This window comes from Castanea sativa, chromosome 6 (assembly GCF_040712315.1).
Source record: "Castanea sativa cultivar Marrone di Chiusa Pesio chromosome 6, ASM4071231v1".
NCBI lineage: Eukaryota > Viridiplantae > Streptophyta > Magnoliopsida > Fagales > Fagaceae > Castanea > Castanea sativa.
In genome coordinates this window covers 56694388-56718907 of record NC_134018.1, presented here as the reverse complement: position 1 = coordinate 56718907, position 24520 = coordinate 56694388, and the positions used below count along the sequence as shown (strand labels likewise).

The 24520-nt window shown below is 34.2% G+C and overlaps 4 protein-coding genes across 4 annotated transcripts; all 4 read right to left on the bottom strand.

Moving 5' to 3' along the window:
* Positions 1–1480: 1480 nt before the first annotated feature.
* Positions 1481–4468, bottom strand: LOC142638711 (voltage-dependent chloride channel 1, chloroplastic). The gene is made up of 4 exons (XM_075812778.1): positions 3634–4468; positions 3076–3243; positions 2488–2694; positions 1481–1904 (listed from the first exon to the last, which is right to left on the bottom strand). The coding sequence occupies exons 1-4, from the start codon at positions 4360–4362 to the stop codon at positions 1728–1730; spliced, it is 1281 nt and encodes a 426-aa protein (XP_075668893.1). The 5' UTR covers positions 4363–4468; the 3' UTR covers positions 1481–1727.
* A 1632-nt stretch (positions 4469–6100) lies between these two features.
* LOC142638311 (uncharacterized) lies at positions 6101–9341 on the bottom strand. The gene is made up of 2 exons (XM_075812329.1): positions 9092–9341; positions 6101–6406 (listed from the first exon to the last, which is right to left on the bottom strand). Exons 1-2 carry the CDS (start codon positions 9203–9205, stop codon positions 6341–6343), a joined length of 180 nt encoding a protein of 59 aa, XP_075668444.1. The 5' UTR covers positions 9206–9341; the 3' UTR covers positions 6101–6340.
* A 1815-nt stretch (positions 9342–11156) lies between these two features.
* LOC142638252 (uncharacterized) lies at positions 11157–14693 on the bottom strand. Its single transcript, XM_075812272.1, has 3 exons — positions 14097–14693; positions 12490–12544; positions 11157–11851 (listed from the first exon to the last, which is right to left on the bottom strand). The coding sequence occupies exons 1-3, from the start codon at positions 14460–14462 to the stop codon at positions 11520–11522; spliced, it is 753 nt and encodes a 250-aa protein (XP_075668387.1). The 5' UTR covers positions 14463–14693; the 3' UTR covers positions 11157–11519.
* Positions 14694–15915: 1222 nt separating this feature from the next.
* On the bottom strand, positions 15916–24075 carry LOC142640458 (serine/threonine-protein kinase BSK3-like). The gene is made up of 11 exons (XM_075814565.1): positions 23537–24075; positions 22771–23086; positions 22459–22679; positions 21909–22044; positions 21557–21690; positions 21350–21455; positions 20853–20938; positions 20500–20688; positions 17436–17588; positions 17024–17137; positions 15916–16669 (listed from the first exon to the last, which is right to left on the bottom strand). Exons 2-11 carry the CDS (start codon positions 22850–22852, stop codon positions 16415–16417), a joined length of 1476 nt encoding a protein of 491 aa, XP_075670680.1. The 5' UTR covers positions 22853–23086; positions 23537–24075; the 3' UTR covers positions 15916–16414.
* Positions 24076–24520: the final 445 nt, after the last annotated feature.

Genomic DNA, 24520 nt, shown 5'->3' with positions numbered 1-24520 from the left:
CATGAAAGCTAACTTAGAAAATGAAGTCTGTCGGTAGATTTTATCAGTTTTTTCTGTGTATAGAAAAGATGATAAGAAAGATTACTTAATAAAGCTAATTGAAAAAACAACACCTATAGAAGAAAACCCAATAGATATAATGCAAAAGAAGTTAGATATGATAGAAATAGAAAGAGAAAAATGTATGATAAGAAAATGAATAGTAAGAAAAGGGAGAGAAAGAATAGAAAGACAAAATAATAGTACCCTAAACATAGCTAATAAAGAAATTAGTTCAATGGAAACAATACGGAAGAAGTTAGACATGATAGATATAGAAAGAGAAAAAAGTATAATAAGAAAAGAAAGACTACTAGTACTCTAAATCAAAACGGTCTCTAGCTTAGAATCAAGGCATTGACTACTACAACAGTAAAATCTCAAGTTGTTTGTCTTTTTTCTTTGCTGTCATGGCAATTTTACCTGAGATTCCATCTTACTATAGCTTATCTGGCTTTCACACCTCACTCTTTCTTTATATATCCATTTTTTTAATTAAAAAAAAGGGTATCATAGTCCTCTAACCTCAACATGTTGGCCCGGCTAGCTTTACATGTTGGCCCAGCTAGCATTTGTATGCGAAGTTCTGTAAAATGATAACCCAGAGATATGAACTACTTATTTTCGTATGAACATAAAATGTGCACCACAACCACAACCGCAATTGAATTTAATCCTAATAGACACTCAACAAAAAAGAAGAAGAAGGAATTTAATCCCAATAGACAGTGGTAATTTTTAGTTGTGTTGACAAACTTTACCTGACTAAGAATGCTTGGTATGAGGCTTGCTTCCCTAGTTCACACATTGCAAACATGATTAGAAATTATCTCCATATTAGGATACAAAATGACAACTTCAACTTGTATATATAACCATCATCAAAATGCAAAGAGAAATTTAATTGACTAGAAAGGGATTTGGATGGCGATTTTGGCTCAAATGAATTTAATTGCAAGTGCGATGAATGGTACAGTGGATTGACGAGCTAGAGAGGTTTTGTCAATTTATAGAAGCTTTTCAAAGGGTCAACGAAAGGATCATAGGTGCTGTAGAAGCTTTAGGGCGAATATGCTGGTGGGAAATTGGCAGCATTGAAGTTATGAAAAGGACTACAAGCAAATATCTTATTAGCCAAGAGCCTTCGTCATAGCATTATACTTTTCTTTAATGAGAGTGATTGCAATGGCAGGATGCAAATGTATGTTCTCCCAACTTGTTCTCAATTGGTCCAGTGGAAATCTCTTGAAGATGAGGTGATTGAGCTGTCATATCTCATTCTTTTGGTTAGGAAGAATAGGGTGATTTAGCCCTCTTACATCAACATTGTGTCCTTCATCAAGATAAGAAGTAGAAAAGAAAACAAATTTTGTTTTTTGATAAGTACTGTTAGTATATATACTTTGACACTGAAGAATCGTTCAATATAGAAATGCAGAGCAGCCCAAATTGGTGATTTATTCTATCACCAAAACAAGTCTATTATATACATATGAAATAAGAAAACATATTTCATGGGAGTAAATAATTTCATATCTACATACTTTGATGCTAAAGCTCAACTATAATGTGTGATTTATATGACAGATGATGCATGTAACTAGCCACCAGCTCTGCAAACAGGGAAATATATGGGTACCATGCCTAGTAGCCCAAATTGTGAAAATAAAAATGAGCTTCCCATCAACCTAAGAAGTAGGACGACCATTTGGTGAATGCTCCTTAGAGTGGCTTCTTATTTTTGCAGTCAACTGAGCTTGAATTATTTTGTCACTTGCGATTGCTTCCTGAATGTTGTTGTGAACCAGCTTGCAAAGCTCATCCAGTGCCAGCATTGGAAATGGCTCTTCAATAAGAACACCAACCTACAGAAATCAATTACCATCATATTAGAATATGGAAACTGTTTTTTGTTTGCAAAATATGCAACAGCTTGTGGCCACTTGGTGACACAAAGCAAATACATTGTGACAGCATTTTTAATTCATTTGAGAGAGAGAGCATGTTGCTGAACACTATACATGAGCCTTCAAATCTCTTTTTCATTTTATACTAAAATTGAAATTCATTAATGGGTTTATTTTCTAAAGTGCCCTTGCCACATCAGTCATGTCAGGGATGAATGATTCAGTCATAAAACAATGGAATTTTCTATAATAATGAGAGTAGAAAAACTGGGAACGAGATTTTTTAGTAAGTAGAAAAACTGGTCAAAAAATCCAGATTTGGTCTTTATGTTCAAAATATTGGAAAGTGAATATCACATTGAGAATAATTGAATAAGGACAAAACCATTTCTTCTGGGTCATTTTCAAATTTGAAACATGTTTGTTAATTGTATATTTCCTTAAAGTTCCATGATTCAAAGTAGTATTTCCTATTGCTTTACTAGCACACACATACAAATCCAATCACATGCATAATAAGGCAGACAGAAGCAATACATACTTCTTCTATGCAGAACAAAGAAGCAGCACTCATGAAAGTAGCGGGAATCACGATCCAATGGCAATCATCCCAAAGTATGATAGGAAGAGTGAGATGCCAGAGGACTAGAAACCTTGAGGTCAAGCGAGTGTAGGACAGGGGGATGGGGATACCCAAAAGTTGTTCACAAACACCAATTCCTTCATGGAAACCAGAGATCTTTGACTCCTGCATTACATTTGGAAAACTACAACCTGAATAAAAAAATTTACACAATGCACAAAATTTCGGTAGTTTTGAGCATGTATTGGCATATAGAAACATTATAGTTTTAACGTAAATGTTTCTGGAAAGCTTCAAGAATGTACAAACTGCATAAATGTTTCTACTTGATACCAGTGACTTTTTGATTCCTAATATTCAGCAGATTAAAAATCAAAAGTCCGCCAATTTTACACCTGATTGTCTATAATTTTTTTTAAATTTAATTTACACGACTGTGTAACCATTATCCAACTTCTTGGAATGGAATAAAATAACCAAAACATAAAAAAGAAAAACCCTGGGATCACTTTTGGAAACTCTTAGATACCCCAAGAAGGGAATTACCAGTGCATTTCTCCTTGATTCCTCCAACTTTAGCATCTGGAGGCTTTGAGAGATGAACTCAATGATGCAACGTGGCCGATGCTTTGAATTGAGTACTATTGCCAGATCTTCTACTTCAAGCACATTCTGGAGCTCTTGCCTAACATCTAAGCCATAAATCAAATGACACTGCACTAAAACTGTTCACATCAGTAAGTTTGTGTCACCAAGCTAAACCTGACCAAATCACATTCTCCAAATTACAGAAAGAAAAAAAAAAAACTAAAAAAACTAAAAACATTGAGCCTTTTCTCATTCTCCATTTTGTTGCACCAGCACATTACTTGCTTCAAAATTCAATTTACAACATTAGTAAAGCTTATTAGGCTACCTACCATCCACTTCTCCTAGACATTTGCAAAAGCGAGAGTTTTGTGCACTAAGTACGGCCTTTTTTTAATAGACCTTCTAATTAAGTACAAATTCAAATACAATTACTTCTTTCCCTCACTAAGCTAAAACAGAAGCAAAATATCATACCAAAAAAAGCAAATTAAACAGAGAATGTCTAACACTAACCTTAAGCGCAACCGGAAATGCCATAATGTACTGCAAAAGCGCCTTCTTGAGCGGCGCATTGACTGAGTTGTCAACCCCAGAAATCACCTGCCTCGCCAAATCATTCGTCCCGGCAATCACCTTCATCCACGCCTTCCTCCCCTCCTCGAACCTCGAATACGAAGCCTCCGTCCTGAACACCAACAACAGCGCCAAAGCCGGTGCTGTCAACTGGTACGGCAATGTGGAGGCCCTCAACACTGGGAAAAAACCCGGCAACCAATGCAGCGACACAGCAGAGTTGTAGCCTGCAATCACGGCGGCAAAAGAAGTGAAGGCGATCACCGGAGGGACCAAAGATAGGATCACACGGGACGTGAGGCTCGAGGAGACGTGGCGCCAGTGGCGAAGCGAGCTCCTGTGTTGAATCCATTTCTCGTGGTCGTAAAGCGTTCGTTTCTTTCGCATTCCTCGCTCTTTTATGTGGTCGGCCCAGTCGGGAATTGCGTGGAGGATTGAGAAAAGGAAGTCAGTGTCAGTGTCAGAGGAAGAAGGAGGGGGTGCGGAGTTTGAAGAGGAGTGGATCTTGAAAGAGAGGGTTTTGGGTTTGGAGATGAAAATGGTAGTGGTGGTGGTGGTGGTGGTTGTTGTTGGTGGTGGGTGTGGTTTGAGGAAAGTTTTGGGGGTGAAGTTGGAAGAGAGAGAGATATTGGAGAAGGGTTTGATAGGGTTTGTGGTGGTTTGTGTCATTTGTGGGAGTTAGGGCTTTGAAGGGGAGGCAAAGAGAGAGCATGTTAGGGTTTCAGAGAGAGTTAAAAAGACAGAGAGAGAGTGAGTGAGTGACAGGGAAGAGAAGGGAGTGGATGGGTTAGTTGGAAACGGTTACTTTTGTGATGGAGGTTTTTACACGTTCAAATGTTTTTTTTGGATAAAAAACGACTGTCGTTTTTTGTCTCTTGAATTTTTTTTTTTAAAAAAAAAAAAAAAAAAAAAAAAAACTAATGAACTACAAGTGTGTCACTTGGAGGAAAAAGAACACTCTCATTAGAGGGTGGTCTCTCTCTCTCTCTCTCTCTCTCTCTCTCCAGCCAGCAACCCCCATTGCAAGCATCGTTCCATGGTGAGCCTACTTTTTTTTTTTAAGGTGTCCTTATTTTTAGTGAGGAACTCAATGTTATTTATAACCCCAATTTATTCCAGAAGCTTTAAAACCCTACCAACCTGAAGTAATTTAGAATGATTATTATTTATTTATGGTGATCAATCGTGGTATTCATAGTTTTGGAATATGTTGCATGGATCTCTCGTTGTTCTGTATGGAGAATTTCCTCTATACTTTCATGGGTCGTCATTCCCTCATCTCCGGATATTTAACTTGAAAAGTAAGTCCCTTCCTCTTTAGATATTTAGCTTGGAAAGTAGGTTATTTGCGTTGTCTTTTTTGAATCTTATTGATAGCAACAAGTTTTTGTATGTAAATCTTATGTTCTTTTCTCTGTAAATGAAGAGTTCTTTTTCATAGGGTTGTAGTTGTGCTGGTCACCTCTTTTATGTTTTCTAGATTATACTATATATACTCCTCGTAAATATTTTCTTAACAATAATATTTCAATGAATTTCATTCAAAGATTATATATACATATATATATATATATATAATTTTTTTTTTAAAACCCTCAATTGATTGAATTCTCAATTCTTGTATGCGTGTCGTTAGATTCAATACAAGTGTGTTTAATTTTGGTAAATTCTGCTTTGTTAAGTTAAGAGGCTAATTATTTATTGTTTGTAATGTCAACCGATCCCTTAACAAGGAGAAAAAATTAGGGGTCAAGCTTAGGTTCAGTGTCTAATAGTACTGGACCCGTTGAGATGATGACATGTGTCTACTTTTAGACACGTGTCACCATCTGATTGGGTCCAGTGCACTAGATGCATTGGACCTAAACCAAGTCCAAAACTTAGATACCAAATACAATATGCATTAAACAAATTTATTGTTAGGACTCTCACAATTAACTGTAGACCCCCACAAAAGCGAGAGCTTGCATTGGGCATGACCTTTTATATCCCTTCAATTAACTAGTGAAAAATGTCACATTGGGGATGAAATCTCCACAAATCAAGGTCACAGAGAGGTATTAGAAGAAATTAAATAGATCATAGTAGTAGTTCTTGCCACAACAGGATCAGTAAGAAGAGCCTTTGGAACCCCTCAGTACCACCAAAACAGACAGAAAATTTTGTGGAATCAACTTGTGAAGACCATGCAAATGGGTCTATCTCCTGGTGGCATATCAGGGACTTATTATTTTTTTTGAAGTTGCAACCCACAACCACAAGCACTAAAAACATATGAGATTTTGGCAGGGCTCAAGATCTTCACATGCTTTTCTTAGATTGAGCGTGAGCTATTTCCAGGCTCCATCCAAGCTAGCTTGGAGAACAGCATTTTTTTTTTTTTTTTATAATCAATAATACAAGTATATAACCATCCATCATGCAGAGTATTTGATTGCAGCAAGAGGCCCAACAATATGAAATTTCCAAAACAATAAAACATGTGTTAAAAGAACTAGGTCCCGCATAACAACTTTCAAAAATTCAACACAGGTTTTAAAAACCTTACTCAAGTCCACGATATTCCTATACAAAGTGAACTGCCCAATAATTAAGGATTTTCCTTTGCACTGTTGGATCCCAGCTTCACCATTTGGTTCTCTTGAAGTTACTTCTTTGTTCCAAATACAAACTCTTTCACAGTGTTTTCTGCTGACAGTATCGCCTTCTTAATCTGCCATTGAAAATTTGTGTCATCACAAACTCAGAAGAATACCAATCTTTATCATAGTATGAATATGAGTTAACCATGCTACAATTAAATAGATAAATCAATTTCTTGTCAACAATAAAGGCAAGCACATATATTATCTTTTATTAGCCAAGGATTGCCTCAGCAATATGGCTATTACTCTACAATATGGAACACGGTTAACTTTCTGGTCTACACTGTTGTACATGCTCTACTTACTATTTCATGAATATAAATTATGCATTGATCTAAAATTTTCAACTTAACATATAAAAATCCAAAAGTAATCCATGGTTCTTGCTTTTTCCCCCTAATGCAGTAGTCAAAAGTAATATCACAGGAGGCTTAAAAAAAAAGCTTACAAAGAGTCCATAAAAATTAAAAGTGTATAACCCAGAAGATTGGGTGTTTGTATTTGTGCATGCACGCACACATACTTATTATTCTGGTCAACTGAAGATAATTTTTTTTTTCCAGCTGAGTGCCATTTCTTTTTCTTATCCGCCAGGATGAAACTTTGCAATGCATTGTCCACTGCATACAAGGAAGAAGAAAAAAAGAGAAGGAAGGGGGGGGGGGGCAATTCTGCTTCTTCTTTTTTTTTTTTTTTGGGTTTAAGTACTATGCTTCTTTTTCATATGCAAATAATTTCTTTACAAACAAAATTTCTTTAGACAAACATGCTACACACAATAACCATTTTGCCAATTCCCTGGTTTTCTCTTTAAATGTAAATCCTTCCAATGATTTGCGTCTTCATAGAACAGAAACTGCTAAATCTTATCCCAGAAAAGATGTTTTGATATTAAATTCTAAAAGTTTTTACACCTTGAAGACATTAAAAGTTCATAGAGAGAGAGAGAGAGAGAGAGAGAGAGTCTGTGTCCTCTACTCTAAGACTATGTTTTACCTACTAAGAACAGGTCATATCTTTCATCCTATGCAGGATTGGTAAAAGCATCAAGCACACTTAAGCACACAAGCTTCTTCGAACCTAGGCACAACAAGCGTGCTTAATGAAGTAAAGCACACATTTTTCAGATATGATGTATAATAAGTAATAACCTCTAATAGAAAGATCCATAAAATATAATATAAAAAAATTAATAGACTCGATATAGTAATATACTTTTTCTATAGGCTCAAATGGATAGGGCAAGTGCACAAAGTTTGTTAGTTCAAATTTTACACAAGGTACTTCAATTTCTTAAATTTTTTATATGGTAATTTGAAACAATTATCAATGGACTATATGACTTATCTAGTCATATAAGTTTAATCATAACATTCTATACAATTCTCATGTACTACATAAAAATACATAGCTGTGATAGCTATGATCAAAATAAAGTATACCGTTCCATCAAAATAAATCTAAAAGGCAAAGACCAGAATAAGAAAAGTACATAATTCTTGTTTGAGTCCTTTGATATGTAAACAAAAAATTGTGTAGTACAACACCTTAGAAGTTGTGTTGGTATAAAAAAAATCAAATATCCACGTAATTCATTTAAGGTCAAGCGGTTAATTTAAATAATTCATATTTTTTTAGCCGAAACAAGATTAAAAAAAGAAGTGCATATCCAAAATTTGTACTTCTTTAGAAAGCACCAGAAAGCGTGCTTTGTTATTCTTCAAATAGCATCAGAAAAGCATGCCCAAGGCATGCTTCAATAAAGGAGCTTTAGTTCGGCCAAGGCCAAGTAAAATGCTTGGACCTTTGGAATTTGTGCTTTGAACTTAGATGTTTAAGCAAAACACTAATACTCTATACCATGTTTCTTTCTACATTTACCTTGTATGATCCTCCCCTCACCTGGGTCTTCGTTGGACATAGTCAAATCATTAGAATAACCTCCTACCACCTTACCCCTTATATGGACGCATCCATTCTAACTCCACACAAACTGTCTTTGCCACTTGTTCACCTTAGCACTCAGTTTCTCTTTTTCTGAAAAACCTAAGATTCTATACCACAAGGCATGGCTAACAATAATTGAAGCATTGCAGTCAAGTATTCTATAAAGGCCAGGTGCAGAACCCCCAATGTAAGCGAATTGCAGTCAAAGTATTCACATTTTGACGAGAATCAAGATGCCAATGAGGTCTAGCTAAAATAGCACCTCATTCCCTTGTATGGGCAAGGTAGAGGGTGAGATCAGAGGGTTCAAGATCCATCAGGTGCATGTATAACTTAACAATAGACAAATTATGACAGAAATCAATATTATCTCTTTATTGACTAAATTGGGCAAAGGGAAGATATCTTACTCAGCCAATATATACCAGATTTTGCAACAAACAATCAAAGAAAAATTAAAAGCAAAAACATTTGTAATTTAGTAAAGGAAATTAAGAAATGAATATGATATCAGATAAAAAAAAGCATTCAAGATATAACAAGATAAAGGAAATTAAAGAAAACCCACATCACAAAGCTTCAAACTTTAACCATACAAAAGCATTTGCTCCATTTGTATGCTAACATATTCTAGAATAGCATACGTCCAACAGCCAAAAAAACCCCAACTTTTTATTTATTTATTTATAAAGTCTCCCATAAAGTTTCCATCTCTTTTTTCCTATAGATTCTTTACAACCAACTAGACCCTCAGACTAAAAACAACAAGGAAATAAGATAAATGATTTAAGGAGAAATACACATACAGGGTCCAGAACATTGGGTTCGGAGCCATAGTCAGCAGTCAAAAGAAAATAGGAAGCAGTCAGAGTGGCCACCATAGTTGTCCTTCTCACAAGCTTGTCTGTCTGTGGGTTCATGCTTTTTCTACTTCAACTTTGCACATTAAGGACTCTGAGAGAGAGAGAGAGAGAGAGAGGGTTTTAGATAAGAAGAAGATTTTGGAAGAAGCTGGGTTTTAATATCGGAAACGACCCTCGATGTTTGTCAATTTATCATTGGTCTCTTTGCACAGCGACTAAACATGAAAATAAATTAATAAATAAAGGGCCCAACCGGTGACCTTTCGATCTGCAGTCAAATGCTCTACCTCTAAACTATGGACCCTTACTTGTCTACCATTTTATTTTATAAATAAGCTTCTAGTTCATTCCCCCATATGCTAGCTAATTGTTAGATGAGTTATGGTAACTTGTAGTCTTGAGGGGAATAGTTAATAATCTATTTTTAAAAAGTTTTGATACTATTTTTATAAAAAATAAAAAAAAGTTGTCAGAATATTAATTGTTTTTTTTTTCTTTTCCATAAAAATTTTCTTTAAATGGATTATTAATTAGTGCCCTAAAAATACCCGTTAGCATTTCTCTTGTTAGATTTATTATTATAAATTGTAAATTATACCCCCAAAAATTTGGACATGTTTAGATTTTACATCCTGAAATTTTAAAATTTAGATTTTATCTCTTGAAGTTTTATTTTGTTTGCACTAATAGCTTCTCAATCCATATTTTCTGTTAAGTGCCAAATAAATTTGCCACGTGTTTAATTTGTCCAATAATATCATGCCACGTCATTTTTGTAGTATTAAAAAATTAAAAATGATATAGCCTAATAAAAATGACATGACATCATTATATTGAATAAGCTAAATATGACTATACGAGTGGCAAACTTATGTGGCACTTAACTAAAAATATGGACAAAGAAGTTGTTGATGTAAATAGAATTGAACTTTAGGGGGTAAAATTTAAATTCTTTCAAATTTTAGGAGTATAGTTTGCAATTTAGCCTTATTTTTATTATATAATTCTAGATACAGGTTTCATTGTTGGAAACATAAGACATTTAAAAGATTTCCTCCCATTTAAATCCTTTAATTTGAAAAATGTAAGACATGAGACATTTAAAACAGACAAATAGTCTTAATAAATTTATGAAAATCACACAAAATCAAATAAATGTCACATGCCTCACATCATGCTAAAAATTAGAAGAAATTGAACAATTTAAATGGAATGGTATTTTATACCCCACCAGGCAATGCCATTAAGCTACAAAGCTTTTAACTCTTAGCTAATGTTTTAAAATAGTTTCTCAAAAAAACAAAAGTTTTAAAATTGGATGGTTTATAAAACCATAAAAAGAAAAAGGTTCTTGAAAAGAGATTTAATTAGAGGCTGGATTGCTATGATGCAAATTAATTTTATATTAAACATAACAGATAAATAAATACATAAAGTTCCCTAATATTGAAGCTCCAAAATATAAAAATTAGTTTATTTAAGACCACAAATTTTTTTTCCTTTTTTGGTGGGGGATGCAAAAACAGTGTTAAGCGTCTTTCTTGACAGTGTCTAAGTTTGACATCAGCCAACCTCATGGATGATCTTTGTATTCTGCCCAAAAATAGAAGGAAAAATATAATCATTTTACAAACGGATGGAACTCTAAAGATCAAGTTGTAAAATTAAGAAAGATTCAGGACTAAATTGGATCGTTTTAAAAACTTTTTAAATACTCCCTCCATCCCACTTTCTTTGTCCTCAATTCCATTTTGGGATATCCCAAAATATTTCATTTCTACTTTTAAAACTCTAAAGCAATCAATCTTTTTAAGGATTTCACTTCTACTTCTAAAACTCGAGAGCAATCTTGTCTTCCCAAAGTTTTGCCATACACCACTAGTATGAATCCTGGCAGCTCGCCATGGTCATTATCTCAAAAGAAGTCAAAAAGATATAAAATAATATCTAATTTCATCACTAAAGCTTATAACTCAACTGACATTTTTTTATGTTTTTAAGAGTAACATTTAGAGTTCAAATCTCATCCCCAATTATCAAATATATGCATAAAACAAAACATTAAAAAAGAACAGCCCATGCATCAAAGCTGCTTAAGGAACACCAACCAAAGAAATTGGGGTGCCTAGAAAGAATATTACAGAAACAGACAGATAACAAGAAACACTAAGCTATCACTTCTGCAGATCCCTATGACAACTTAGTTGATCCTAAAATATGCAACAATAAAATTATTACATCCATTGGGGTAGGTTCTGCAAATTTTCAGCTGTCAAAGTTGAATAAATTAGTGTACACACGAATGCACGTGCGCATGCACACACATAGACTCTCATTATTTTCCTTAAGCCAGCTACAGTGCGAAAGGGAATTACTTTATTGGATTCCTCAATCGAAACGTTTCTTTCGTTTCTCCATAATAGGCCGGTTCCTTGGCTGAATAAGTGACAAAGTTCCAGCCAAAAGCTGATCCTCCAACAATGTGTATCCCTTGACTTCGACCATCTTCAGCCCGCTGCTTCTCTGATGGTTTTGAAGATACCCTATCTGTTTGAGGCTGCTCTGTTGTTAGTTTAAGATCCTTGGGCTGCTCTTGTGGTTTTTGAGCATCCTGGTTTTGGCCTTCTGGCACATTCTTATTCTTACCCATGGAAGTTGTTTCTGCTGTGAACTCCCTGTGAAGTTCCACCAGAAGCTTCATCTCTGCAAATTGCAAAGCAAATCTCACGAACCAACATAAATTACATTCTTCTTGTCCACCTTAATAAATAGCAACAGGCAACATCTCGAGGACTTGGTTCTGTCATCAGGAATCTTAGATTCTATAATTGCTGGAAGTGAATGGGCACAAGAAAGGGTGCTGCCTAAGAAACTCAGGACACAATATTCATTCTCTATGATCAGTAATTCTAAGTCATGAATAAGACCAATGGCTCTTTAGTATGGATGCAAAACCATCTCATTACACTAACATCATTAATTCAGGGTGACAACAAGCCAACGAATGATGAACTGACTTCCTGTTACAGGATCAGCTTCTCATGAGATTGGGGGGGGGGGGGGGTGTGAATAAACCTTTTCATTTACATATCTATCATGCAAAGATAATTTAAAAGAATAATTTGATGATACTAATTTGGAATAAGAGATGATAAAGTACGATAATTACAGAAAAAAGATGAAAGTGTGATGCCTAAAAGATTGAGACTGGCACACAAAATGGAAGATGCCTTTATTAACCTTTTACATGGAGTTAATGTTTAGGTAACCAAATTGCACAAACACAGGGATGATTCTGTTCACATGTGTAAATAACATAGAGAGTGTTTTGATAAGCTTACGTTCTCGTATTTCATCAGCTGCCTTGCATTTCCGAAAGTCAGGGGTCCGGAGAACCTTCAATATGATAATCAAAATAAATAAAAATCAGGCCTATCATGATTGATAAAATCTATCACACAAATGAAGAAGTTCCAAAGCACTATCATGTCGCCAACAGTGGCTATATCTCAGATGAAATGTCAGGAACCTTAAATTCCTTTGATCATGTATTTGTTATCCCACAATGAAAGAAAGGAAGGGGAGAAAAATCTCAGGAGCACTTGACGGCTCAATTCATCCATGCACAAACTATTGTAATGAATGTGAGAAAAATACAAAAGAAATAATACACAGGTCACTTTAGAGCACGGTGATGGGGGAAATGGAAATAGTTAACAACACTATAACTACACAACCATTAGTCAATGCAGCCATGTAAGCAATTACAGGAAATGATGATGATTAATTACAAAATATAGGGAAAAAAAGAGAATATATACAAAGATTAGAGCTTTTTCTTCAAGAGCAATGCCTAAAACAAGATACTTTACAAAAACATCAAAGTTATCCACCCTACTGATTAGGGAAATTAGTTTTTATACCGTATACATGATGGGGATTCTCTTACAATGCATAACCAAAAAGCATATAGATTGCATTTCAAGGTCAACGTACAATATAAACTGATAGATCCCCTGTAAGCCTTGGGAGAACTTTTATACACACTGTGTACTTAAGCAATTTCCTCTTATCAATAGAACCTCTGATTACTCATCAAAATAATATACATAGGTCATATGTGGCTTAAAATTTGAGATCAAATTACCAATCCTTTTGCTGTTTCCAAATAGGTCTTAATCAATAATTAAGCATACTCAGGGTACCATAAAGCATTACATTTTCCTGAATGCTGCATCAGGCAGTAATAAAAAAAAAAAATTATGCCAATGCATATTACACCATGCACACAACACAAGCCAAACAACAACAAAAGAAGGCAAATAAACTATACTTCCTCAATCCTCAGTGTTCCAGGTAAAATACATCACAAGCAATATCTCTCAGTCACTAAAAATAGATCTTGTTCCTTCAGCGGTTTTTAATTCATCAAAATTTACCAACTTAGGGTTCTGCTAACGATTTGAAAAGACCTTACTGTGATTATAACAAGGCTTTCCCATGTCATTTCTAACCTCAAATCCCATGTCAAGCAACTCCAAGCCATTCACAAAAAAATTAATATAACACAGCAGTGACAGGATTGCCTTTTTTAGAAGCACATAATTTTAACATAAGAAATGTTAAATTTTGTCCCAATTCCCACAATCCTACCAATTTTCTCATAAGTACTAATAAGACACAAAATATTACGAAAAGGAAAAACATGATCACATCATCATACATCAAGAAGAGAAACCCAGAAATGAAATTAGTAAAAGACTTAAATACAACCACAAATCCTGTACCCAATTAGTGCCAATATGCACTTAAAAGAGAAAAAGGAAAAAAGAAACATAAACATGCATGAAAAAAGAAACCCAGATATGAAATCACACAATATCTTAAGAACCAACAGTAATTCTAAGTAAATTTGTAGCTTTGAGCAAGTGGGTATGAAGAATTTCACCTCGAGAAAATGGGGACGAAGATCTCTAAGAATAGAGCGCATCTTAAAGTAGTTGGAGTTCTGGAAATGAACACTAGTAGTAGTGTCTAGCGGTCTCTTCTTGGACTTGGGAGGAAGAGAAGAAGGAGGATTTGGAGGGGGACACTGCGCTGTGTTTGGGACTTGAGTTGGAGTTGGAGTTGGTGTTGGTGTTGGTGTTGGTGTTGGCGTTGCTGTTGGTGTTGGCGTTGCTGTTGGTGTTGGCGTTGCTGTTGGTGTTGTTGTTGTTGTTGTTGGTGGTGGTGTTGGTGTTGGTGTTGGTGTTGTTGTTGTTGTTGGTGTTGGTGTTGGTGTTGGTGTGGTCTGAGATGCCACAGCTTCTTCCATTGTTGATGTCTGGTTTGAATTCTGACTTCGGAGTTCTGGGTTGAGTTCAACTTTCGAAGTCGATCCTAAGGCCAAATGCAGGACAGGGGTGTTTGGCTCACACACTTTATTTCTTTGTGAGTTTGTAACGGATGTTACTTCAATTTTTTAAAGATTTTTAAAAAGTAAACAATTAAATCTTCAGCTCATTCAAAAAAAAAAAAAAAAAATGTGCAACAGCATTATGTTTGTGTTTAAGAATAATATAGTTTGAGTGTTTAAGTCATAAATCTTAAAAGTTCAATTTCCGATTTTTGAAATTAGGGCTAAATTGTCATATTTTGAAAATTCAAAATTGCATTTATTACCTTTTGAAATAATAAAGTTTGCTTTGTATTTGCTGAATTATAAAGCTTAGAATATTTTTTTTTCCTCCCTCCAATGAAATAAGCTATATATATATAATTTTTTTTTTAAAACCCTTGTTCCCTGTCAAGATGAGAGAAGTGTTGTTGAGTCGTCCCACATCAAGATACTCAGTGTTGTTGAGTTGTCCCACATCGGTAAGGTGTGATATTGAGAAGGGGTTTATCACTTGCTCCGCAACCTAACTGCCGCATTGCAGTTTTGGTGTTGGCGTGTGAGTGTATTCTCTTATCTTATTCCTTTTCTCCTATATATGTGTGTGTGTTTCTCAAAAAAAAAGATGAGAGAAGTGTTTATGTATATTTAAAAGTCGGTATTGTAGAAACAAGTTTCTCAAAAAAAAAAAGATGAGAGAAGTGTTTATGTATATTTAAAAGTCGGTATTGTAGAAACAAGAGTTAGGCCCTTTCAGATTTAACCATTCATAAGCTTTCGAAACATGTGTTCACTTAAGTTACAATGTGTTTGATTCTCCAAAAAAAAAAATTACAACGTGTTTTTTTTTTTCAATTAAAATTTTCCTTGAAAAGATAATACTATCTTTCTTGTTGTTTTGAACTTATATTTCCCTTTCTTTTTTTTTGGGATTATTTTGAATTTAAAACTACTTGAATTTTATTGGTTTATACAACCAACTGTTTAAATTCAATTAGGGAACTTAATATATTGCATTTAGATTATATATTGTATCTACATTTTATCCTAATTAGGTACTTTACTTAATTGTAAGCATGTACTTAAGTTTTTCCAATGAGGAATTTTCTCCTCCAAATCCTCTACCGATTTATCGTTGTGCATTGTATTTGTATAGGTTGGAATTTGGCACAATATTAGTAGTTAAATAAATACTAAAATAATGTTAATCAATATTTATCTAAATACTAATGATAGTAATAAAATTCAACAACATTCATTAGCCCTTTCTTGATTTATATTAGTCCAGCCTGACTTTTCCATAAAATTACATCAGCTTGTCTATTAGATAAAATCAAATTTCCGATTGAAAAAAGAAGGGGAAAAAACTACATAGAATGTCTTTCACAGGTGCTTTTAAGAGCCATCAATCAAATGCTTTTGGTAATATCTTGATTCTCATATCATCCACAATAGTTTAAAGAATGGTACAATCCAAAAAACCAACGATTTTACATAAGCAAGAAGAAAACAGGCATTCAATCTATACACAAATTACAAACTTGTGTAAAATCTCTTCCCACTCATTTTTCACATTTTCTTTTTCCATTTTCATGGAGGGAGAGGCAAAATGCACAATTGAAGAAATAGTAAACAGAATAACAATAAACTTCCCAGCCCACAAAAAAAAGAAAAAAGGAAAAGCCAAAACCCAAACCTATCCAAATATTGTTTGTCCTAAGTTTCAATCCAATGACACTTTCAAGAGCATATATCTTTAGAACATGACTGCCCTGTGGAATGAGTGCCTTGCCTGGAAGTGAAAACCATGCAATCAACAACAGTGGTTATCAATCTTCATCTGCCAACTGCCACAATGGGGAGAGTGAGAATGACAATCTCCACTTCAAATTTCACTTCTGTCCAGCAGTAGCATTTCTCTTGGCTTCAAGAATTGTACCCTCCTTAAGAGCTGCCTGTGCTTGATTCTCCATCTCAAGTGTAGATAGGGCAGCAGACTGGAGATAAGAAGCAATGTGCCACACAGGGGAAACAACTTGAGCTTGCATTGCATCATTGAGTGCTTCCTGAGGCAAGTCACTCATGAGATAAGACAAACTACGGCGTGCATAAACTGTTGGGGAAACCATGGTTCCACCATCAACAAACTGCAAGTTAAACAACAAACCATCAGCACATTTATAACCAATACATGCATCTTAAGTAGCAAGAAGAATAATCCATCTACAGTCATGAACAGGATAGACCCTAAGGAGACACCCAACCGGCATCACCCTGGAAACAACTACTACTTAGGTGATGAGGTTCCAGAAAATCTCCAGCAAAACAGAAATAATATTCTAGAAGATTCACCCATGACAAGATTGCCTGTATAACCCCAAGGGATAGCACAATTGGCTGGAGACCATGCCTCATGAAAGGGAAGTCATTTGAATCTCTCATTTCTCCCCTTCAGCCAAAAATCACTTTAAAAAGAGAGGGGGGGGGGGGGGGGGAATCACCTGTGTATAATTCTCTATTGCAGCTCTAAAATCTTTCTGACGAAAAGCAGTATCACCCTTTTTCTTTGAATTCAATGTTTCCTGCATTTGGTCGGTCCACATTTGAAAAGAGAGCTGTGGTGCAACATAAGATAAGAATTTTAATCATCAATATGTACGAGGTTCTTTGCATGTTAGATGGAGACAACAGGAGTACAGATACATAAGCAGGTACAGTTAAAACAGCACAAATGTTTTAATTTTTCAGCCATAACTCCATGCAAGCATCTTTAGAACTTCTCCAATGCCTGCTAAGCCCAAGAATGATTGTAGGAAGTAGAAACTAAATTTTAGACAAGGCTAAACATGCAAAAAAAAAAAAAAAAAAAGACCCAAGTGAATGAATCATTATCATTTGAAACATATACAGAACCTCATTTGCCACTCCTTCGTCATCTTTATATCCAACATTTTCCAAGACCTCATGGATGGCAGTCAAGTCCCTTCTTGAGCATGCCTCACCAAGTGGGGACAGAGGAGAGAATGAAGCACTGTGAGGAATACCCATCAAGACATGAGAAGGTACCTGTATAGGAAAGTGATTTTTATTAAATATAATACCAATGATGATCATAATAATAAAATTAAATTAAAAAAAAAAGAGTACAATGATACAAAAGGGAGTTCTATGAACTGATACAACCAAATGGGGAGTGTTTCTGAACAAAAATCAGCTACATGAAACGCATCAACCAGAAATATACAATTTAATTCAGCTAAATTACTATTTTATGTGTCCAAATGAAATGCTTGTCACACTTGATTTTAATGTACTTCGCCATGGTTGGATAAGGAGGATCTTAAGTCCGATGGTTGGGCCCTTTGACTAACATCTCAGGTTTCTGAACAATATAATCAAGAAAGAGTGGAATGACAAGATAATGGGATACCAATACCTGGTAACTTCAAAGACTTCAATACTACATAGGTCATCATCTTCATCACTGGGTTTCAATACTCATCAGTAACCCTATCAGTCACATTCATCTTTCGTCGATAGCTCACTTCACATAGACATATTCCATGTAATACCCCACATACTTTTATTTGAGGTTATTATTAAATTTTCTTTTAAACATAATTGATGGGCCATAGGTATTCTTTTTATTAGTAGCTGCAGCCCGCTACCTCACTAAGCCCACATCTCTAATACGAACTACAGGGTAGAGAAAGCGATAATCAGGGTTTTCATAGGAAGGGTTTTATCAAAGATGCTAAGAGGTGTTTTTCCTTGGAGTTTAGAGCACATGCAATTGAAGAGGCAACCAAATTGTTCAAGGTATGATTTCTCAACATTAGAAACAAAGAATTAAGGAGTTAGAATTTTATCATGGAAAACTTTGATGTGTAGATTGTTAAAATGGGGTCTTTGTTTCCTAGAATTGTTGTTTGCACTATTAAATCTTGGATTGCCCACTGCCCAGTATGTGGGTTCTTGAACAGATTCATGGAGTTTTAATTCCTAATTCAAGAACACGGCTGTAAAATTTCAATTGTGGTTAATATATATATATATATATATATATATATATATATATATATATATATTCTGGCCGATGGCTTTAACGTTGTTTCGTTGGGATATATATATAATCCTAGTTTTGGGCCACCGTGTGTATCCATGAACAAAGTCATGGATCTAAGTATTATTCATGAATATGGCCTTCACGTTTTCATCGGAGTTATATAATTAAATCCTAGGTTGCCCATTGTGTGTCTCTAGAACAAGCCATGTATTACAAATCTCTATTCAAGTATATGGCTCTTACATTTTCATTGGGGTTTTATATTAAATCCTAGGTCAATGATATTTTGGCTACTGTCTTCCTCATGGCAATATGAATTTCGATTAATGCAGGGGAATATTATTGGTTAGAATATCATTGGTTAGAGAAACTTTAATTTAGTGTTAAAAGCGTTATTAGTTTAGCAAAGTTTAATACTAGTGAGTCAGTTTGTATAATTTTATAAGATTTATATTTTGTAGAGGATATTAAGTATATTTCCTTGATTGATTATAGGTCTTATTTAAGAGTATTTTGAGACTATATAGAGGGTGCTTCAGCTAGATTTTCAGAGTGATTCAAGTGCTGTAAGTAATTATGTATAATATGCACAAGTTTTATTCCTTAGGTTCTTAGAAGTTAAAGATTTTCAAAAGTTATATTTTTAAGCTTACATTTTTAAAAGTTTATCAAAAAGCATTTTTACAACATTGAAAGAAAAACTTCGACTTTTTTTAAAATAATGTTCTAAAGAGAAATTTTGAATATTAAATAACGTTTTGAATGACCGAATCTCATTTAAAAGATGATTTCTAAACTAAACTATTTTCTGAAAAGAATTGAGGTTCAAAGTAGGTTTTCTAAAAAGGTTCTTGTTCTTTAAATTTGTTAAAACCAAGTGATTTCAAAGTCTTATTCCTATTCTCCAAATGGTATTTAAGATATTTCTTTTAGCAAATTGAATTTTCAGATTTACTCAAGAATTGTAAAATATTTATATAATTCCTCGGTTCCTATTTGTTCCCAAAGGGAGTCAAGCATCCTTTGATTCTATTTCAATTCAATATTGTGATATTCGATATGTCTCTATATTTGGAATAATTATTAATATTAAGAAAATTATTCTATTTTGTATATGTTTTGTTTTGTGATATGTGACTCAAAATTAGTGTTTTTAGAGTTGATCAGATATATGTGTAAATCCACTCACAGGATTGTATGTGAGAATATATGATGTGTATATGTGACACTGTGCTCTGATCAATTATCTGTATATGTTTTCAAATGACTTTAAGATTTTATTATATATGTATTAAGTGGTTCTTTATATGTTCTAAAAACTATATTTGATATTTTGAGTGAAATTGTGAAATCATACTCATGCTTTGCTTGACTCTATTCCGCTATGTATTCTGTATAATTATTTACTAGATATGTGGCTCACCCTATCAATTATTATTTTCAGATTAAAGTGTAGTTGAGAATATAGAACTCTTGGATCACTTTGTAAGGTGCAAAGTAGAGCGTGGAAGTTGTAGACGATTTCGGTATTACTTGAAGACTTATAGAATTTTAATTATCTTTATTTTGTAATTTATGTTTTATATAGTGGAAATTATTTCCAATTTGTGGAGTTTAGATTTTTTTTGTAAGAGGTTTTAAAGAGTATTGTTTCTTTGGAGTTTTAATTTATTTTGGATTAATTATGTTTATTGAGTTATATAAGTTCAGCAAGTTAGTCATGCATCTAAATTCATGTTCTATGTATTTGGGTCGTGACATTCTAAGAGGTAGCTTATCCTATTCTCTACAACATTCCAAGTTATAGATCTAGAGCCTATTTAGAAACTTTTATTAAAACATCCAGAGCAGTCAAATGATATTCCAATTTTGAGGTTGAGAATAAAACGCCTTATTACTTGAGAAACTGACCTCTATTTCCTTCTGAAGAGGAGTCAAAGCAGCCACTAATGACTTTGGATTAGGCCGTTCTCGAGGTTCATACTGTAAACATCGGGAGGCCAACCTTACCAATTCAGTCCCATCATCATCAGAAAACTGTCCTTCCAAGCAAGAATCAGTCAGCATCTGAAGATTTCTGTCCCGAATCAGGTCAAGGGCCTGGAACGAATCACTAAAGAATTAGTCATTGTGTTTAAATACATCAGAGAAAATGTCAAGTGCAAGATTTATAACATATTTATTCCAAGTATTATTAAGGGTAGATGCAACTTTAATGAAAATTTCATTTATTTTTCTTAAAAAAATTACTTACAAGCACTTACATGGCTGGGGGGAATATGCTTTCCACTGATAAGGTCAAGCAAAAGAGTACCAAAGCTGTATATTACACTTTCTGGTGTTACTCTCCCTACAATACACAAGGCCCATGAAATTTAGTCTTCAAATATCAAATCTTCCAAGTCATAGTATTTTGTAATGTGTCAAAACACAGTATAGATTATAGTATAGATTTTGCATCATAGAAGAGCACAAACAGAATTGACAACGAGGACTCAACCAACAAAATTAAATGATATTACAAAATAGGGTCCTGTTAACGGGCACCCTTAGGACATTTGTTAATAGACTATTTTAGAAAAAATTTAATACCACTTTCATGGTAAATATAAAAAGCTATCAAAAAAGTTAGTTTTTTTTTTTTTCTTTTCTCATAAAAAGTTTCTAAAAATAGTTCTTAACCAAATGTCCTTAGGGAATCTGTTAACTTTTCCCTACATAATATAACAAAAAATTATAATTTTTTACAAAAGGTACATACCGGTTCTTAGATACTCAGGAGGAGTGAATGCTAGATTTGTGCTATAACTTTTTCCATCCCTACTATTTTTCATCAGGCCAAAGGTTGAGAGTCTAGAATTACCATCCTGCAAAATTCTAATAGATAAATAGAGGACTGCATAAATAGAGGACTGCAAAATCTAACTAGAATTATGGTTTCAAAGAAGAGGAATGATAAAATAATTACCTCATCAAATAAAATTCTGTAAGCATTAAGGTCATGATAAAGGGCACGCCCTTTGCTTGTACAGTATTCTAAAGCTTGTGCAAGATGTAGAACAACCCTTAGTCGCATTGCCCATTTCATAGGTTGTGTTTCCCCTGATAGAAGATAGCACCATATTATTTCACATCACAATAATTTGGAAAATTGGTGGTGGAGCCAGCAATTTTAACTAAACAATACTTATCACATTGCTCCTTTCATAGGAGTTGGCATTATATATGGTGGCAAATGACGCACTTTTTAAAAATTAAAGTGATTAATATATACATATATATATATATACACACACTACACATTAATACAAAAGACTTACAATGAAAAAGGTGCTTTGCAAGAGTTTCATTAGGCATATATTCTGCCACAAGCAATCGCTCATCACTTTCACAACAGCATCCAAGTAGATTTGCCAATCTATGGTTGCGGAGCTGACCAACAGATCTTGCTTCTTCCTATAGTTATGAAAACAAATTTCAGAGTTAGCACAAATCTAAAAGGACCAAATTAACTAAAGATAATGAAACTGTTCCTACTATCATATTGAGCTCTATGAAAACATATAAATAGATATTGCCTTTGATCACCAAATATACGAGGCATGGTACATAACTGCAAAACGATATAGCCATAAACAAAGAAGAAATTGAAAATGGCTAATTACCCCCAAAGGAACTGATAAAAGCTTGTGGCAACAGGGGAATGAAGTTGTAATTTAACATTGGTGTTGAAGAAAATTTAGAACAGACCCATAACTAAGTGTTCATTTAACGCAGGAAAAATCATGATTTTGATGAGAAGCATAAGGTGAAGAGCCTTATGACACAAAATAACAACAAATGTCCAGTTAGAGATAAATAATAATCTACCATAAATTGCCGGGCATCAGGCCAAGCCATCCTGTTAAAGCGTTTGACAACAATCCTTGTCTGATTTTCGAGCTTCCCTTTATAAACAACATTCGGAGCTTTCTCTCCATGCTCTGATACAATATTTTCCACTGCAAACCCAGATGTAGCATTTTTAAGTTGATCAAATGTGAATTCACGGAATGCAGTCAATTGGTTGAGCTCACTCTTCTCCTCATTCTCTGCAATAAACACAATAATCAGCATCCATCAACCATCTACTTAATTCTCCACAATAAAACACAAACCACACTGTAAACCACTTGTACGCACCAACATCAGGAGTTTCAAGAACCGATGCCTTCACTTGTGAATTTGAGCAACAAGGCATGAGTTTAGAGGACTGACAACCCATCTTCTAAAATAAAAGCTTATTTGGCTAAAACCTTGCAGTGATACACCTATCTGTGTAATAAAACTGAGTGCTGCACATCCAAGCAACCCAGATTCACATGCACTAATTCGACTTTATTGCAACAATAGCTAGCTTCTACCAAACTATGGTTTCCCGATCTTGAATGGTTGAAAAGCACGCTAAAACAGGTTGAAATGGCAATTTTCCACTTAAATTCCTCAGAACCACAATGCCCTGGAAATAAATTTAACAGGTCTGTTTTAGTGAGATGATAAGCACCAAACAATGCAAATTGCTCTCAGATCAAACACATTATCAATTAGATTCTTCTGAGTATTCACAAATGGTTTTAAGTAAATAATCAAATAATGAGAAACTAATATAAAAAATTTATAAAAAAAAAAATCCAGGTGAATCTGTTTAAATCAATATGCAGATTTGCCATAAAGTTTTTTGGTTGCATTGGCAACCAAAAACACAATGCAGTAGTTAAATTAAAAACATTCCATTTCTTTGTTCAGTTATCAGCCTTTTTTTTCTTTCTTTCCTTTCTCTGCTAAGAATTAATTGCTAACTAAGTCAGTAACTGCAGTTTGTACTCTTTACTAGAATCATAAATGACCCAATTACTAAATACCAAGAAAGAAAAGAAAAGAAAAAAAGAACACACCAAAAAGAAAATACCTTTGAAAGCTTTACTTTCCTTACTGAGTCAATCTAGTTGAGACCGAACTCAAAAAAACTTGATGACCCAGATTCCAAAACCTAAAACCCAGTAAACCTCAGCTTCCCAATTCGCCCTAAAACAGCTTCTGTCTCCAATTGCAAAGAAAAACCCTGATTGAGTTTCAGTTCTATCCGATCAAAACAACTAAAACCACGACCTTTTTTCCCCCGATCAAATCAACAGCTTTACAAGATCAACATTTTCCCTTCAAAACGTCGTTATCAAAGTAGTTAAACCAACTACTTCTCGATCGAACACTACAAATTTTCAAAACAAGAACCCAAAAAAAAAAAAAAATCAACTTCACAGAGTTTTCAAAACCCAATAATTCTTCAACTTCTCGATCTAAAACTTAAAACCCACAAAAAGAATTCAAACAAAACTAACAAATAGCAAAAACCCAAAAACGAGAAAACGTGGAGGATGAAAAAACTCAAAGCTCAAGATCTATGAATAACAAGAAGAAGAAGTTAGAGTTTTCTTCTATAGCTGTTTTGATTTGGTCTTTCTTTTTTTTTCTTTTTTGTTGACAAACTTAATTATTACCGACATGTCACGATGATGATTATTCAAAGTTCTGGAATCTGGCCATTATTTTAATCAAAAAAAAATTGTCGGAATAAAAATATAAATAGTAATCACATGAAGATGTTTGTGACTGTGTTTGTTTCTTGTTGTTACATTTGTTTTGTTTTTTGTTTTTATTAATGTTGTTAATAAAAATTTACTAGTTTTTTTTTTTTTTTTTTTTAAAAGCAAGCAAAGCACCGCCAATTGATTTAGATTTTTATGTGGGGTTTTTTGGGGGCCAACGGGCAAGAAAAAGTGGGGAGGTCTTTAATCATTCGGTCTTTCCTCGTGCTCCCATTACTCCCGCCGTAATCATTTCTATTTTTGTGACCTTTTCAACAAAAAAGGAACTTCAGTATACGGCGCCGTTT